At 41.3% G+C, this 18,937-nt stretch overlaps 1 protein-coding gene across 1 annotated transcript; it reads left to right on the forward strand.

The window, feature by feature from the left end:
* The first annotated feature begins 1,295 nt into the window (after positions 1 to 1,295).
* On the forward strand, positions 1,296 to 13,607 carry LOC112316785 (lysozyme-like protein 1). The gene is made up of 4 exons (XM_024573697.1): positions 1,296 to 1,434; positions 1,946 to 2,104; positions 12,673 to 12,751; positions 13,538 to 13,607. The coding sequence occupies exons 1-4, from the start codon at positions 1,296 to 1,298 to the stop codon at positions 13,605 to 13,607; spliced, it is 447 nt and encodes a 148-aa protein (XP_024429465.1).
* Positions 13,608 to 18,937: the final 5,330 nt, after the last annotated feature.

Genomic DNA, 18,937 nt, shown 5'->3' on the forward strand with positions numbered 1-18,937 from the left:
GCCCAATACTGGGGCATAGCTCAGTGCTGTACACCAGGAACTTTTTCTTTAAAGGGTCAGATTATCTTTTAGGCCTTGTGGTCCCTACAATCTCTAACAAAACCATTCAATTCTGCCATTGTAGTAAGAAAGCAGCCATACACAATATATGACTAAATAGGCATAGCTATGTTCCAATAAAAGCAGGTGGGTTTTGCTGATCAACCAGCATGCATTCCACATACCCAAGATGACATGTATTTACCTTCCTACCTTCCTTATTGCATAGTTATTTTAAAGCCCCTCAGAGACTCTCCCTCTGGCTTTGCCAAACACTCAGCCCCGTTTTTAGCTTCGCCTGTCAGTTGGGGAACCTGAGGAGAAACCTATAATTTTAGAAATTTCAAGGCAGGTGCAAAAAATGATATGGCATGAAAGTAAAAATGCCAGACTTGGTATCATGAACAATTATGAGAAATTTCCCTCCACTGCCATCCCAGCAAGGTTCTTATGCTTGAGGAAGACAGATTACTTCGGTAGAGGAAGCTTCTGGAAAGCTAGGACCTGACAAAGCATGATGCTCTTGATCCTAATCCCATTTTAAATAATTCTGAGAAGGTCCCTTTATGGCCCTTCTACTCCCAACACCCAACATTTTCCTCTTCTTGTGACCCATTATCATCTGTCCCCCTCCTACTCATCAGTTGACACCAGACTTTTAGGAGGCCCCATGAAATGGTGGTGGAGCGGTCCCCCAAATATATTGCAATTGTGATAGAAGACATATTTTTGAATGAATGCTCCCACATTTGGAAAAGCATAAAAAAAAAAAAGAATGGAAGAAAGCTAAGGTGCTAAAACTCCTTTCTCTCAGCTCTCAGACAGTAAATCTTGACGTTGTCTACACAGACCCATGTATATTTCATCTGTGGCTGAAATTAGGTGTCTTGTTCTACACCTATAGGGAATGCCTAGCTCTTTGTAGTCTGTTTTTTGTCTATTCATAAAATTAATGAGAATCCTGGAAATATATCACCCTCTGTGGTTTCCAGCTGGATGGATACAGGAGGACTGAATTCTTTGCTTGCCTGATCCTAGGAACAGCACATTTACGTGAAAGTATTAGGCAAAGAGCTGCACTCACTCCTTCCCTGGGCTGGATCCTCTCTGTACTTCATTGGTCCCTGATCCTGGCCTTCCACATTTGTGGCTGGCAGATTTTGAAGTTCTCATTGGTGACAGACTTAACCTCAGGACAAAGCAAGGTTGTCTGACCTTCTAATCTTTGACAGGTTCTGCCTTCCACGGGCCCCAGGATGAAGGCTGCCAGCATCTTGGCCCTGATTGGCTGTCTGGCCACAGTCACTGAGCCCAAAATCTACCCTCGCTGTAAACTGGCAAAGATATTGTTGAGGGCTGGCATGGACAATTTCCAGGGCTTTAGCCTTGAAAACTGTGAGTTTTCTCCCTTTCTGTTCTCGTTCTATCCTTGATCTCTCCTCCCCAAATGTCAAAGGCCCCTTCTAGGTACACTTCCATTTATTTGTCCCCAGATTTTCCATACTCTGCCCCAGCAGGGATGGCCACTAGGTGCTCACATGTTCTCATCAACTGCTCCTCCCTGGGGCCCCACTGCTTTACCCCTGCGCCTCATGTCCCAACTTCTGGAATCCTGTACCGATGACACCAGCAAGGGAAGGAGAAAACAATGCCACCCTTGCTGGCATTGTGGGGGTGGACCTGACTATTAGAGGAGCCCAAATCAGCCACTGACTAGGTGTGGAGTTTTAGGTGTGCATCCCTGCCCATCATGTGCCCCCCGGTTGTGCTACCTGCCCTGACCTTCCCCAGGGTTTGTTGGGAGCAGAGCATTGTCATAGCACATATAAGGGAACTCTCTCCTAAGAGCAGGGTTAGAAGAAACAATGCCTTTCTTTCTCTGGCGTTCCTAACTTTTCCCCCCTAGGGATCTGCATGGCATACTATGAGAGCCACTACAACACCACGGCTCAGAACGTGCTGAAGGACGGAAGCATCGACTACGGCATTTTTCAGATAAACAGTTACACGTGGTGCCGACGCGCGGAACTAGAAGAGATGAACTACTGTCATGTTGCCTGCTCCGGTACAGTTATGATTTTCATCCTCAGGGACAGAGGCATGAGAGCTGATAATGGAATATCCACCCATTTTCTGAATTAACTAAAATTTGCAGTTCAGATGCGCAATTAGGTTTACACCAGGCCGGTAGATTATTCAACAGTTCCCGAGGTGACACTCCGGATCCTGTGGCCTAGCTGTCAACAGATGACTTATTCCTTCTAGGGTAATTTTTATAATGCCCACCATGGAGACAGTGGGACAGACAAGTGACCTTACTACCTTTTCATGGATAGAGATATTAACTATCTTCAGTAAGAAGGAGGAAGCTGCTTGTCAACCAATTTCCATGAGCAATTCACTCAAAGGATGCAGTTTATGCCTCTTTGTGCAGAATGAGACATATAAATATACTTCACATCACATTTTTAAATAGTATAAATAAAGTTAGAATTCACTTCCAAATCTTCTACTTTAATAGTTTAAGAAATATAGGTATGCACAGAATTGAGGATAGCAAGACGAATCAGACATGAATTCTGGAATTAAGGAAAGAATCCATAGTTATGGGAAGTTACTCACAACATTATCAATAGATGTGGGTTGAATGATGTGGGTTTCAGAGGAAAGAGATATTATCAAAAAAATTGTGAAAAGTTTTGTAGACACAGTGATATTTGATCTAGGACTTGGAGGATAGATAAGATTTGGACATTCAGAGATAGAGAGGAGTCATTCCAAGTAAGGAAGACAGCAAAGGCAAAGAGATGCCTGCAGGGGTGTGTGGGCATAAACGGGGAGAGGTGAGACATCTGTCCTCCCTGGAACAAAGGGGACATGAAAACAAATGAAGGGACATGTGGTTGATTACTCCCTGACCATAAAGGACCTTGGAAGCCAAGCTAAGGAGCATGTACTGATTTCTGCCTGCAGTAGGAAATCAATAAAAGTTAGTTAATGAAGCATTGTTTCAGAAAGATTAATCTGCAAGCAGAGCGTGAGAGACATTAAAGAAGGCACCATTTAGGTGTAACTGCCATTGCTGAGGTGAAAGATTAAAAGACCTGACGATGGTCCTGGATGGTGGCATGGCGAAGGGACTGATGTAAGAGGTATTCAGTAGCAGAAGGACAGAACTCAGTACATGGTTGTCTTTTCTGAGCCCCCTCTAGAATGTAAGTTTATTGAATGCAGGAGTTTTATCTGTTTTGATGATTGATATGTCCTCAGTGCTTAGAATGGTACCTAGCCATTGTTGGAGATCAATAACTATTCATTAAAGAAATGGATGGTGAGAATGAGGAGCAAGGATGGAGACAAAGAATCATATGGCAAATTCTTTAGGAGCAGGAAATAAACTTTTAATTTCTTTTTGACATATATGAGATGATCAGTACATATGTTTGAATGTATAAATGATTGAACAATATGTTAATTTATCTAGAAAATTGTCCCTAGCCCTACATTAATACAGAATGCTCACTACCTTCAGAGGCAGACCACCCAATCATTGCTCAGCCCTTAATTTAAAACATGCCTTTGTTGGACCAAAATCTATATCCTTTTAGCTTATTTCCATTAATCCTAGTTTTTCCTTCTGAATTTCTTCAAAACAAAGTTGTTCTATTTTATACATAGATAGTTATTAAATATTTGAAAATAATGAGTAGACATTTCTCATATTCAGTTTTGTATCTTTTGAGCTAAAACATTCATTATCTTCACCTTCCTGCAGGTATGACTTTTAAACCCCTCCTCAGACTGGTCAATCTCACTAGCATTCCTTCAGTTTGCCAATGAAGTTTTCCCTTTGAACATAGCCATTGGACTTGGGCATTACCTCCCATGATAATTCCCATAATGGCCTCCCAGAACACCCACTTTCTAATCCCTGAAGCCTGTGAATAGGGGATCTTTACATGGCCAAAGAGGCCTTGCAAATGTGACTAAAGGTATTGACCCTGAGTGGGGGAAGTTAACCTAGGTTATCTGGGTGGATCCAATCCAATCTCAAGTCCTTAAAAATGGAGAATTTTTTCCAGATGAGGTTAGAGAAAGATTTGATGAAAACAGAAGGAGGAGGGGAGCTTCAGAATATGAGGTACTCGACCCACCATTGCTGGTTTGTTAAGATGGGAAAACAGGGCCAAAATCACAAAATTTATGGGGCTTATAGAAGCTGGGAATGACCTTCAGCTGACATCCAGCAAGGAGGAAGGAACCTCAGTCCTACAACCACAAGAAATTGAATTCTGCCAACACCAAAATAAGCAATACAAATGGATCCTTCCCTAGAACACCCAGAAAGGAAAACAGCCTTGCCAGGTACAGACATTGAGGACTGTTGTGTCTTCTTGATGAATTGAGCCTTTTATCATTAGAGTCAAAGTCCCTCCTTAAACTTAGTAATATTTCTTATTCCCTAATCTACTCCACCTGACAGTAATATAGCCACTTAATTTTCTTTGCACAGTATATTTCTTTTACTTTTAGCCTATTTGTATATTTATAGCTATAGTGAGTTTCTTATAGACAGCATGTGGTTAGGTGTTGCTTTTATATCCAGGTTAATAAGCTCTTCTTTTCAATAGGGGTGTTTGGAACAGAGGTCAACAAACTTTGTCTTAAAGGGCTCAGTAGTAAATGTTTTAGGCTTTGTGGACCATGTGCTATCTCCATTGTAACTATTCAACATTCCGTGTAATACGAAAACAGTCATAGATAATATATAAATGAATGGACATGGCTATGTCCCAATAAAACTTTATTTACAAAAACACAGGTTAGGCCTGTGGACCATAGTTTGCTGAATCTTGGTTTAGACCATTTATATTGAATGCAATTATTGTATGGTTACTTTAAAATCTACCATGTTGTCTGGAGGTCTACTAGTAAGCATTCTCTTAGATTTTGTTTATCTGAAAATGTTATTTTCTTCTTTGAGTAATATCTTCTCTCTAAATTCTAGACTGACAAATGTTTTCTTCTCAATATGTTAAAGATGTCCTATTGTCTTATGCTTGACTTATTTATTATAAAAATAATGATTTTTTAAAATCTGTGTTCCTATATGTAATGTGTCTTATTTCCTCTAGCTGCTTTTAAGATTTTCTTTTTAGCATCAATTTATCAGCAATTTAATCATAATGTACATGGTATGTCTGGGAAAAGTCCAGCCATTGTTAATATAAAGAGAACGGTTTGCACAACATCAATGTAACCTGCAACCTAGGATAATAAACTGGAATGAGCATGTGTGAACAATGATGACTTCACTGTACTAGTCAGTGGGGCTGGTGGACACTACTGAGTGAGCATGTGCACTGTGTGGCCGTCACATTCAAAATAACTGAGTGAGTAGAGCAATGAATCTGTATCAAATTTGCATTAAGCTTGAATATTCCTCTATGGAAGCTATTTGGATGATTCAGAAGGCCACAACCACAGGTAACTGGTGATTGGCAACTTCACCATGACAACATGCCCATGCATCACGTCTCATGCAGGTTTTTAGCAAAACATCAAGTCACCCAAGTGACTCAGCTTCCCTACAGCCCCGATTTGTCACCCTGTGACTTATGGCTTTTCCCAAAACTAAAATCACCTTTGAAAGGAAAGAGATTTCAGACCATCGATGAGATTCAGGAAAATAGAATGGGGCAGCTGATGGCAAGTGGGAGAACTGTGTGAGGTCCCAAAGTGCCTACTTTGAAGGGGACTGAGGCATCACTGTCCTATGTATAATGGTTTTTGTATCTTGTATCTTCTTCAATAAATGTCTCTATTTTTCATAGTATGTGACAGGATACTTTCTGGACAGACCTGGTATATTTTCTTGTGTTTATCTACTTGATGCTCATTAACATTATGGATCCCTGAGATTGAAATTTTCATCTTTTCTCCTAAGACTATAATGACACATTTTAGATTACTTGATGTTCGGTCACTGAGGCTCTTCATTTTTCCCCCTTTAGTGTTTTATTTTAAATAGTTTTCATTGCTATATCTTCAAGTTCTCTGATCCTTTTTTCTGAAATGCCTAATCTATTAAATTCATTAATTGAATGTTTCATTTCAGATACTGTAGTTTTTTTTCAGTGCTAGTTAATTGTTCCATGTTTCATTTTATCACTTTATTCATGTTTTTCTGTAAGTCCTTGATATAATAAATAAACATTTTTATCAGTACTGTTTTAAATTTGCTGTTTGCTAATTCAATCCAGTCTGTCACTTCTGGGTGTTTCCATTGACTGATCTTTCTCCTCGTCATGGTTTACATTTTCATGCTTCTTTGCACATGTAATATCTTTGTATTGGATACTAGACATAGTATAGGTTACATTGCTGAGCATCTGAATTATGTTGTCTTCCTCTAGGGAGTGTTGAGGTTCATCCTGGCAAGCAGCTAAGTCTGCTCAGGGAAGTTCTAGAGTTGTCTTTGTGGTAGAACTACTTTAGTCTTCCTACCAAGGCAAGGCTTCTCTAGTGTCTCTTTTGACTGTCCCAGGTGTTTGGCAAGGTTTCTCTCTTCCTGGTTTCTCTCTTCAGAAATTAAGTGTCTCCCTGTCCTGCTTGAGCTCTATAATTGGTCAGGTCCCTTGTAATTGTTCTCTGATTACCTTGAGGAGTTTTTCCCTTTGCATGCCCAGTGTAGCCTTCACAAAGACTCAGAGGAATTCTTTTGTCTTTTCCTTTTTCAATTACAGTTAACACACACCATCATATCAGTTTCAGGCGTACAACATAGTGATTAGATGTTTATATAACTTACAAAGTGATCACCCCATAAGTCTGAAACTGGAAAAGTCAGCGTTAGTGCTGCCTGTCACTACCAGAACCAATAAGTAGAGACAAGGATTGAATCTTTATGGGCACTTGATTCAGATGCCTACCCTTTTTATAAGAAGAAGAAGAGGTAAGAAAAAAGTAAGTAAGGGTTTTGGAATTCAGGGGGAAATGTTAATCAGATAAAGCCTAGAGTCTGTGATTTTCTTAACATCCTTTCATCTGCTGACCAGTGATTCTTAATCAGGGGACAATCCCTCCCTGGAGCACAGTGGCTCAGATACCATCTTGATGGCTTGCAGTCCTCCTGGGGCACAAAGGTGGAATTGTTAGTGGGTCTCCTGGAGTCAGGGTGGGTCCGGTCATACATTCCAATTCCTGGAGCAATAGCTTTCTACATGCATTAATCACCAAGCCTATTAACTAGATAAGTAAGGCTAAAAATTTTAACTCTTGAGTTCCCCCATCAAGTCTAGTACCCATCTGACATCACACATGGTTATTATAATATTACTGACTATATTCCCTATGCTGTACTTTATATCCCCACAACTGTTTTCATAGTTGGCAATTGGTATGTCTTAATCCCTTCTCAAGTGGAATTCTTATGCAGATTTTTGGTGCTCTCCTTCTGGGTGCCTCTCAGGCACTCTTCTCCACAAATTCCAGCTGCCTTGGCCTCTGGTCTAGTCTCCTCCACTTCCATTCCTGCCTGGGTTCTGCCTTCCTGTTTGCCTTCCCGTGGCTGCCTCTGCCCAGAGAGTCCTGGCACTCACAAGGCTCACCATGTTTGGTTTCCATCTCTCAAGACTCATGATTCTGCCTTGCCTGTTGTGTAAAGTCTAAAAATTATGTTCTCATGTAATGTTTGTCTAATTTTCTAGTTGCTTACAGTGGGAGAGAAAATCTGTTATTCCATCATGGCCATGTTTAACTTTACATGCAGTTTAATGTAATGAAATTAATTGTTGTACAATTTAGTTCCAATTAAGGAGGTCTGGATAAATGTATATCTTCAAGACCATCTTGGATTTGAGAAATTAAAATGTTGAATGACTCGTGGTAAGAGGTGAAGGAACATTCGTATCTGTTATCTCATTGTAAAGAGCATGGGATCTTGTTGCCCTGGCCGGTGGCTCAGCTGGTTGGAGCATCACTCTGTGCACCAAAGCATGTGGGTTCCCTTCCCGGTCAGGGCACGTATGGGAAACAACTGTTCGCTTTTTTTCGTTCACATCAATGTCTCTCTCTCTCCCTTCCTCTTTTTCTAAAATCAATAAACATACCCTCAGGTGAAGATTTTTTTTTAAGAGTCAGAAAAACATATACACTACTAAATAAATAAATAAATAAAGCAAGCAAGCAAGCAAGCAAGCATGGGATTTTTTTAGGGACAGCTTTAAAATACAAAACAAGATGTTGACTCAGTGACTGGCCTCCCTCAGCCTCAGGCCAGAGAGTCTTTAATTATGGACAAAGTCATTCTGTCTCCTGTATTATACAGTAGGGGCATTTGTTATGGGATCCTGAAAATAATTTAGCACTAGGGTATGTTTAAAGGTACATGACATTTCATATATACACTGTAAACATGCACCTCATGTCCATCTTCAAAGCCGTAGAATCTCCTCACTTCCATGCTAAATTGTATTTCTAAAATTCCTGCCTACCTTCTCCAAACTGTTTGGACACAATATTTGTTGTATATACACACATGTATGATACTATAACAGCAGTCTTTATTTTCCTCCAACATCATAGGCATCTTTAAAATAAGAGATGTCTAAGAAAAAGAAGGTGAGCGTTACCTCTTGTATCTAGTCTAGCCAATTTACATTAATCTCTGTTTCTCACCAGCCTGGGCTGAGTTGGCCTTTGTCGGTCTAGAGATGGGAAAGAGACGTAAATTGTGGGCATGGAAGTGATATTTCAGTTGGGATGTAGGAGGATGCTGAGGAGAGACAGACCTGAAGCAAAACTAATATCTGAAAATGGTTCTTTTTGTGCAGATGGTTACTGCTTTCTGCTGTTATATGTAGGAGAATAAACTATGCAATTGAATAACGCTTTGCCCTTCAACATAATAACCCTTTCCTTATTCGTGTTTGACTGGACAGAATTGTCTCCTTTAAGTGAATTGAGCAGAAGCAGTTCTTGGCATGGGTCCTGGAAATACTTGCTATCTTAGCTCATTCCTGCCCCTCTGCTGCCCCTCTGTGGCGGTTCCATTGTGTTTTCCCGCCTCAGCTCCACCTCAGTTTCTTTACTTCCCAGCCCCCATGACCCTTATCATATCACCTTAAGCAAATTCCAAGTCACGTCCCACTTGCACTATTGAAACATCTCAGTCGTACAAAACAATGCTATGACAAAACAGAAGGCTGACAAACACCTTACTTGGGCTCCAGACCTGGGCCTACAGCGCCCAGTCCTCCCACCCGTGGGCACACAGCCTCTTGAACCAAGCAGACTGCCTTCACCTGAACACCAGTCTTGCTCTTTGTGGACGTGGCTGGGCTGGGCTCCAATCCTGGTGCAATAAAACACTGTCTGCTTCTCCCCCACTCTGTGTAATCTGTGCCCTTTCCACCCCTGAGGCCCCACTGAACCTACTTCTCCTAGGAAACAGGCCCCAGCCACTTCCAAACACAAACCACAGTATCTCAGCACTCAGCGAGCACACAGAAGAAGTGTTTCTAAGTAATTTGAACATGTATCAGATACCAAGCACTTAAGTTTTAATAATCTCATAATAAATACTTTAAAAATTAATAAATCATTTATATTTTTATTATCAACTTCATTAGCCTATGATGTTCCATAAGTGAGAATCTTTGCTGAAGAAGCTCTGTGGGAAGGAAATAGCTGCAGATAACAGATTTTAAGCCCGAGGTTTGAGTGCAGACTCGTTTACCGGGTGTGTGATCTCGGTTTATAAGGGTAATAAGGGTGCCGCCCCACGTGGTTGTTTGAGGACTAAGAGATAATGCAGGACGAGACTGCCAGTGCCTGACATACAGTAAGTTTCTATAAAGGTTAGCTATTAGCAATAGCTATCATTATTCTAAATACTTGTTCCTCTAGAAACAAGGCAAAAGCTTTTATAACCTAACGAATCTTTATTTTTTGCTGTATGGCAAATGTTAGTAAATTTGCATATATTGACTCAACTTGTTATCATTTATAGATCATACTTTTTGTTAACTTTGTCCAGGTCAATAAGTTTGTGTTTTAAATAAAAAATAAGCCACATTAAGAGTGAATTTGCTTAAAAGAAATCTATCACTCCCTTTATCTTCTAGTTTAGCCTATCTGAAAAAGCAACATAATTAGTAACTAACCCAGCATACTCAAGAAAAAATTTCATTTTCAAGTGAGTTACAAAATAATCTAGTATTACAATATTTCATTAAACTGTAACTTTTTAGGCTACATTACTCTCTTTGGTTTTTTTTTTCTGATAATAGAAATAATGCCTCTCTATTGTAAAAGATTTAGAAAATACACAGTGATGATTTAAAAGCATTGGTGATCACATGATAAAGAGCTAATCCTTCTTAAAATATTGGTGAGTTTATGACTTTTTTTTCTCTATACCAATGTTATCTTCTAGAACTTTCTGAGATGATGGAAATGTTATCCATCTGCATTATCTAATACAAGAATCACTAGCCACAATAAAGGTGCTGTAAAGCATCTGAAATGTAGCAAAAGCAACTTAGAAACTAAAATTCTAATTGTATTAATTATTTAAATAGTCACACATAGCTATAGCTACCATATTGGACAGTATAGCTCTAAATAGAAAATTTTACAATATCAGTAACTTCATATTGGGAGTAGTTTTCAATATTAAAGTATATAAAAATATGACTTAAATGGCTCCTTATTTCATTATATGGAGGAATTATTAATGTGAACATCCATAATTACGAGGCAATTAGACTTTTTCCATTTGGAAATAAATTTTCTCTTGTGAAAAAAACAGTAAACTACTTTATTATTTCCTTAGGGGAGACACAGAAAGAGAACTTTCTAAGTGAAAGGATTAGAACTACTTTAAGGCTCTGGAACTGCTTGCCTGAAAAGCTGAACCCACCACACTTCCACCAGCAAGAATTCAAGAGTGCCTATCTCATTGTTCTTTAGGCAGCATCAAGCATTACCCAATTCTTTAAAAAACCTTTCCTTAATTGATAAATAGAAATGATATCAAATGGTGTGGGTTTTGTCTCTGGTGTTTGTGGTGGGCATGAGATGAACTGCTTAGATTTCTCTTGAAGGGATGATGTTGGCCTCAGCTGCCTTTGTGTGTTTGCAGACAGTCTACCTAGCACCTCCTTCAGGGTCTGCCTCAGCTGCAGAAAGCTGCCTGCCCCTAAGGCTGTGCCCCCTGGGTCAGCCCACATCCAGTGACTGAGTGTGATGGAGCTGGCCTTTCAGGTCTTATGTGGGGAACTCTGATGGGCAATATTCACTCCTGAGCTCCTGGCAGATTTGCTGAGGCTTTGAATGGCCTGTATCAGAGATGGACATTTCCATCTGCCTGATCCTGCTTCAGCCCCATTGCTTCCTCATGTGTGGGTCCCTAATAAATACCTTGTACCTCAAACCTGTCTCAGGATCTGCTTCTGGAGAATGCAATTTATATTAGAAGTGGTACTTGCCTTTTTTTTTTTACCTTTTTTATTATTCTATTTTTAAAATTTTTTATTGCTATTCTATTACCATTGTCCCAATTTTCCCCTCTTTGCCCTCCTCTGCCCAGTCCAATGCCCACTCCCACAGTCCATCCCCACACCATTGTCCATGTCCATGGGTCATTCATACATGTTTTTTGACTAGCCCCTTCCCCTTCTTTCCATCATTATCCCCAGACCCTCCTCCCCTCTGGTCGCCATCAGTCTGTTCCATGTTTCAAGCTTCTGGTTCTATATTGCTCATTAGTTGGTTTTGTTCATTAGATTTCTCTTACAAATGAGATCATATAGTATTTGTCTTTCACTGACTGGCTTAAAAGGTAAGAGTTCCTTCTTTCTTCCTGCTGCATTATATTCCATTATGTATATTTACCACAGTGTTTTGATCGACTCATTTACTGATGGGCACTTACGCTGTTTCCAGTGATTGGCTACTGTAAATAGCACTGCTGTGAACATAGGGGTGTATAAGTTCTTTTGAATTGATGTTGGATTTCTATGTTTACTTGTCTTTTTCTGTCATGTTTTTGTTGAGAAGGATTTTGAGATCACTTCTGGGCAGGCAGGAAAGAATGCTGATGTTAATACATTTTCAATTGAAAAAATTATGTCTGAAAGTCACAGAAAAATAATAAAGGCAAATATTGATGCATTTGACATAAAACTTACAAAATTCTGCATATAAAAGCACCTTGGATAAAATTTATAATGCACAACTAGAAAGTTATAATAGACAAAGTTTAATATAAAGAGATCTTAGATGTCAAATTAATCCGAGCAGAGGAAGCAATGTACTGTCCCGTCTTGTGCCTGTCTTTAGAACATAAAAAACATTCTGCTATTGTGTATTCTCTAAACATATTTCAACAAACAAACAAACAAACAAATAGCCCAGGACTGATCTATTCCTCTGAAACTTCAAGAAATCCAAGACATGGGTGATCTGGAAACAAAAAGAAATCTTTGGTTTGCCAAGAAGCTCAACAAAAAAATAAGAACATGGCTCATAGTTCTTCCAAATCTCCTGTTCCCAAAAAGCAGAGATAAAAGCGAAGAAAACCTCCAATAATAAAGTCTGAGCTAACCCTAACCCTCCTCTCTCTTACAGCCTTGCTCACTGACGACCTGACAGATGCGATTATCTGTGCCAAGAAAATTGCTCATGAGACCGAAGGGATGAACTATTGGTAAGAAGCTTTTTGGGGAGACTTATTCTGACATGCGCAAAGCCTGCAGGGGTCCACTCATCACAGCTGCTGCAGCAGACTCTGACAAACTCGTCTCCACAGCGTGGTCCAACAGTGGTGCTGATGTGACTTGTCTACACCCTTCTCCATGAGTGTGTGAGAGTGCAGTGGACATAGTGGAAGGCATCTGTATGGGGAGGAGAGATGGAATTGAGTCACATTACGATAATTTTCAGTGGCTTTTCACATTCCAAACAATGGGAAAAGAGTTGCTTTGTAATGTGATTTGTAAAGTATCAATGAAGTCAGTACACCACAGGAAAAAAGCTTGAGTGTTTTCTAGATTTCTATAAGATTTTGAGGGCCACAGCAACATTTTGTGAGGCGAGAACCAACAGCAGTGAGAAGAAAATGACCACATCACACCGTGAATAGGCAGAACACTTCCCTAGGATCGCACCGGCTCACCGTCATCTTGCAGCTGCGCTTCTGGAGAATGTGGCTATATCAGATCACCCTCCTGGGGAACCAAAATTTTCAGAGATGTGGGTGTTAACTAAAGGATCCATCTTTATAAAAATGGCTTTCTTGTTGCTGAGGCAAACAATGACTAGAAGAAAACTGGGGAAAGCAAAGTCTTAACGAGGCAAAAGGATAGATTCCTCGGATCAAATGAAAAAAATCCTGGACGCTGTGGGCTATTTGTGTTAATTAGCTGCCATTTTTGAACCTAAGAATATTTGGATTGTCAGGCCTGTTTCTGTTGTTTCTGCTTCCCCTCCTTAGGCAAGGCTGGAAGAAGCACTGTGAGGGCAGGGACCTGTCTAAGTGGAAAAGAGGATGTGAGGTCCCATGAGTTGGAACTGGACGGAGGAGGCTTTGCCACGACTCCCTAGAATGTGTAGTAAGTGTCGAGATGCTCCTGTCGTTTTGTCCCCCTTTCTCCCAATATTCCTTCTCAGACTTGGAGAGGGGAAGAGAAGCTACATTTTTAAGGAAATAAATATTTTCATTTAAATGTCTTGACTTCACCCCGACTCTGTTTCAATGATATCAAACAAGCACAATGGTTAAGACTTGAAAAGTCACCTGCGAAACATTCTGGCCCCAGGTGAAACACACTTCTCTTCAATGAAAGGAGTCTGGTTTCCCTGAACCTGCAGTGGCCGCTCATTTAAAAATAAGTTTGCGGACCTGTGTCCTGGAGCAGGAGGTCGTTCTTCTCCTGGGGCAGCAGACACACAATCCTTCCTCAGTTTCGCATTGCCAGAGAGAAAGTCCCTGCTTCCTCTGGGCACTCTTCATGGGTACTCTAATGGGATCAGACAGATGCAGTTGCAGCCCTTACCCCCAATGGTTGGAGCATTCCCCGTGTTATTGCAACATCCATTTAAACTAATCTATCAAATTTAAAAAACACACTTATATCCTCAAGACAAAATTGCTTCCAGGCTTAGACCTGAAGATTTTATGAGTTTGGTCAGGAAACTGCCCTAACTAGCTAACGCATGTTTTATTACATGGAACAAGTGGGCTGGAAAGCTCAGATTCCAAAGAGACATTCCCAGCATTCTCTGCTCCACTCAGGATGGCTCCTCTACTGACCCCACGCAGAATGCTGTGTGTGCTAGCTGACCTTTCTCTTGTCCATGCTCTGTCCAGCTAGGGCAGATGTGGTTGAAGTGGCCTTGTGTAACTTTAGGTAAAAATAGTGAGCTCAGGTTCAATGCAATCTGACCTCAAGAATGCACTCAACTCAAGTTTGCTGGAGACATGGTTATGTCTACAAAGAAGTTTCCCACTTCGAAGAGAGTCCCCACTGATCAGACCGATGGGCTTTGTGATAGCTCCTAAATGACCCACGAATACTCTGCGGTTGCCAACTGCCTGCGCTCAACTGTTGGCTCATGTCGCATCCACAGGCTTCACTTACAGGCATAGGCTATAAAACATTTGAACTGCTTCTTGCCAAAAAATATACACATTTCATATATGTCTAAACAAACAGAATCCTGTGACATCTGAACAGGCACTACAAACCATGGGAAAAGAGCTTTCGAAATGCATGCAGAACTGAAGAAAATTTGGAAAATGTAGAATTTACTAAACTACAGTAAATCAATATTCTGTGCTTATAGAAGTCCATCAATATGCCTTTCTCACTATTATTGTCCCACTCCTCTGCCCTGTAGTCCCCATTCTTAACCAAACCTCCCGCTTCATAGGGTGTTAGACGGGCATGAGATTTATCGGGATGATCACTCGGTATCTTGTGCAATGTCTAATCACTGGGGTGTATACCCAAAACTGATACGTATAATATTGTGTGTCAGTTGTAATTGAAAAAATTTTTAAAAACAGTGGTACCTTGTTAATGACCTGGGTTGGCATAGGACCCAGCACCAGCTGTTTAAATACTAGGGGAAAGATTAAAAATAAAACAAAAACCAATTCCCAAAAGAAATACTTTGAAATTCAAGGTGAAGGGAAATTGTCCTGCCCTACAATTTCATTGCTCTATATTTTTGCAAAATTCAAAATCTTTCTAAGCATGCGATCCTACTCATGCTTTCTCTCTTCAAATGTTTTATTGAGTTAGTATTCCCATAAATAATAATTTAGGAGAAAAATGCATTTTCTCACTTAATTTTCCACAATTAATGCCCTCAGAAATTCAACAGGAAAATAGTACTCTGACTCCTGAGTTACCTTTATTTAGTAAAAGTATATTAAAACAACAACTAAGCTTTACATTCCCTTTTGTTTCCAAGACATTAGAAATAGATTTTAAGTTTATCCTTTCAACCGCCTTCTCAGCAGCTTATCAAATGCACTGAGCAGGCAGTTACATAGCAAGTTGTAGAGATCTGCTACGTGGGCACTTTCTTCCTTTGGGGACACAGCTCAGCCTGACCTTGAGGACCCTCTCCCCAGCTTCTCAGCTTGGACCCTGTTATTGCTTAACACTTGCTGTCAGGTCCATCATTTTTTCCTGATGCCTCCTGAACCCAATAAACCATTTCCCTTGGGGTGTATTTGCTCCTGGTTTTCCCAAACCTGGGAGACAGTGCCGCTTTCCCATAGCCCACTCAAGCCCCACTGAGCCCAGGTGAAGGGTCTCTGCTACAACCTCCTGGCTTTCCTCTGTGGTCTTTCCTAATAGCGGGGTGTGTCCCACACAATGACATCATCAGGAGTCGGTGATCTCACCTGGTCTGTAAGCTCCTGGAGACCTGGCCATGTCATTTACTTCTCTGTCTTCCACAATCTGTATTTGGAATGTTTTTACTTTCAAATCAGGTTCACATCCAATATTTCAGACGCTCCTCACAAGCACCTTGGGACATGATGTAATGTAATCTTCATTTTATATGGAAGACACCGAGATACAGAAAGGGTAACTCTCTCCCCATGACCCACAGTACCAAAGTGGGGAATTCCAGGGGGACCCTCCACCCCATGGATTCCCCATGGGAATCTTCAGGACTTAGGGAAAGAACAGTTTCCTAGTTGTTTAGAAAGAGGGGGTGCCTGAGCCCCTCACCTGTGTTCATCACCTACTTCCTTGAGTACCTGAAATATACAAACTCTAAGTAGGGCCCCTGGAAGATCTAGGAGTAAAGAGTAGGAAATGCTCTCATGCAAATGTAATCTCCTCAAGGTGAATTAAAACAATGATTTCATTAGGAGACTGAAAATTATTTCCTCTGCCCTCCCATAATGTGTGGAAAAATACTTTAGACTTCTAAAACTTGAAACTTTTCCAGATAGAAAAATGTACAGTTTTTAACTTAAAAATTTTAAATATGAAAATTATTTCTTCTGACTTAGGCCACAAGGTCACTACCGACAGACCTACTCCCCCGTTCATTCGCGCAGGGTTTTCAGGCCCCACGTTTCCTCCTCAGTACCTCCAGACGGAGGGCGCACTGTTCCTGGGAGCTTCAAGCTGCCAGCAGTTCTGAATGTGCCGTGGTGCCAGGCGATGCAAAGTCACACAACCAGCTTGCAAAGGAGCCGTTGACTGGGGGAGCTTAGGAGCCAGGAGGAACCCTGACTGTAGCAGAAGCATTTGGACCACAGTGGGCTTCCTTTGGGCATTGGAGACAGCTACCCAGCACTGTGACTTGGATAGGTGACTCCCCCTGCCCCTCACTCACCTTCCCTCTCATAACTAGTTAGTTCCTCAGCATAGGAGAATGGGAAAGAGATATTCGCAAACGGCTCTAAATCACATCTACTTAAGTGGATCCTTCTGTAGGAGCGGAGAGTGGGGAAACAGAAGGTCAGACGCTAATAAGCACAGTCTTTCAAGAGAGGGAAAGGGAGAAAGAAGACAAAGAACATATTTTCTTACATGAGGGCACAATTTGAACAATTTTACCACCGGGGCCTCCTTCCTGATGTACAACTCAGATGAAACATGGCATACTGAGCGGTAGCGTTTTCCTTTCCTTTGTTTTCATAACCCTATCAGTGGGGCTCTGATTATAATAAAAATACATATTCATATGGAACATAAGGAAAATACTTTTCAAAACTATGAAAGTATTCCCAGCACTCAATGATAACTGCTACTTTTAGTCTTTCTTCCAGTTCTTTTCTATTTTTGTACATAACTGGGATCATAATTTTGAATTTTGTAACCTGATCTTTTTACTTAGTATACCATGAAATTTCCCCCCAATTAATATTTTCAAAAATACCACACATAGGAACACCATAATAGTTACTATACTGTCTCATAATTCATTTCCTCTTTCCCCTATCATTGCATTTTTGGTTTAACCAGCAGCATTTTCAGACCTGGGACTCTAGGCCAATTTTTGCAAAGGGCTTTCTTTTCTCACTGCTTACTCTCCTCCAAACTTCAACCAAAGCTCTCAGTACGTGATTCTCACGGGGTCCATCTTTTCATAGACTCCTTGACTTCTTTAGGGATGACGACTTCAGGCAAGAAATATGCTGGAGCCACATGTTCTAAACAGTCAGGATCTGTTACGTGCCATTCGGTCTGACGTTGAAGGAAAATATTGAAAGTCGGCCCTGCCCTGACAAAGCCAGGCCACACGGTCACCATGCCGTCTCTCGGCCTGTGAAGTGGGAATACTTGTCTGCCGTGCACCACGGTGGTGAGGGGTGGCATCGATATCAGGAGCACTCGGCACAAACTAGGCTTTTAATAAAAATGGGTTGTTACCATTCAGTTTCTACATTTTCTTTCTCCAGTAGGTTTAACGTGATTTCTAACGGATCCTGCAGATGCTTCAACAGGATGAACTACATTTTATGTGAAATAATGACATTTCTGAAAAAGAAGGGGACGATCTTGTCTGAAAGACAATCTGTGCTAATGAATCTGTGGCTCAGTTTGTTGGGCTGTGTCTCTGCTGCAGAGATTCCCAGCCTATGGTAAAAAGTAAAAGCAGTCTCTAGACTTTCCCGGGTACTGGCCACCACACCCCCACTGGCAACATAATTCTTAGCGAGGAAGAAAAAATAAATCTATAGCTGCCTTGAAAAGCATTCATGCAAAAATAAAGCCCAGATTCATAAGTAATCTGACTTCTGCATCACTTTTCAAAACAGTATCCTGTTACTAGCTAAAGCAAACAGAGCGGTTTCAACCCAGGAACTGACAGGCAGTGCAGAGAGGGCAGGTTGGAAAAGATTAAATATTTGTGCAAAACCCTACATCCCCCCCTCACAAAGGGCCGCCTGAGTCTGGATAAAAGGAAACGGGAAGCAGAGGAAGGGGATGCGGGTACTGAGAAGAAGCCTTATCTTTCCCAGGAAGGATTGGTTTGGGGGAGGGGTGGAGGCGGCGCTGTGAGCCTCTGGTCACTGCCGCCGAGCTCCTGCCCGCAGCGCCGAGGCTGCACTTTTGACCTGTGCGGCGGAATCCGGCCGCACGGCTCAGGGGAAGCCGGAAACAGGATGGTGAGAGCTTTGAAGCTGCCAGGCTGTGATGGCAGAGAGGCCAAAGAGAGGCACCCGGGTCTCTCAGCAGCACTCCATTAATTTGTGGGGCGGGAGGAGGGGAGGGCGGCTGGGCCCGAGGCCAGCAAAGCGCTCTGTGCGAATCCTCAGTCCCCAAGCCTGCCAGTGGGGGCGGAGGATAGACCAGAAAAGGGAGAGTTAAAATTTTTTTTTTAGAAATTACAGTTTTCAACTCTGCTGACAGTC

Source organism: Desmodus rotundus, chromosome 4 (genome assembly GCF_022682495.2).
Source record: "Desmodus rotundus isolate HL8 chromosome 4, HLdesRot8A.1, whole genome shotgun sequence".
Taxonomy (NCBI): domain Eukaryota; kingdom Metazoa; phylum Chordata; class Mammalia; order Chiroptera; family Phyllostomidae; genus Desmodus; species Desmodus rotundus.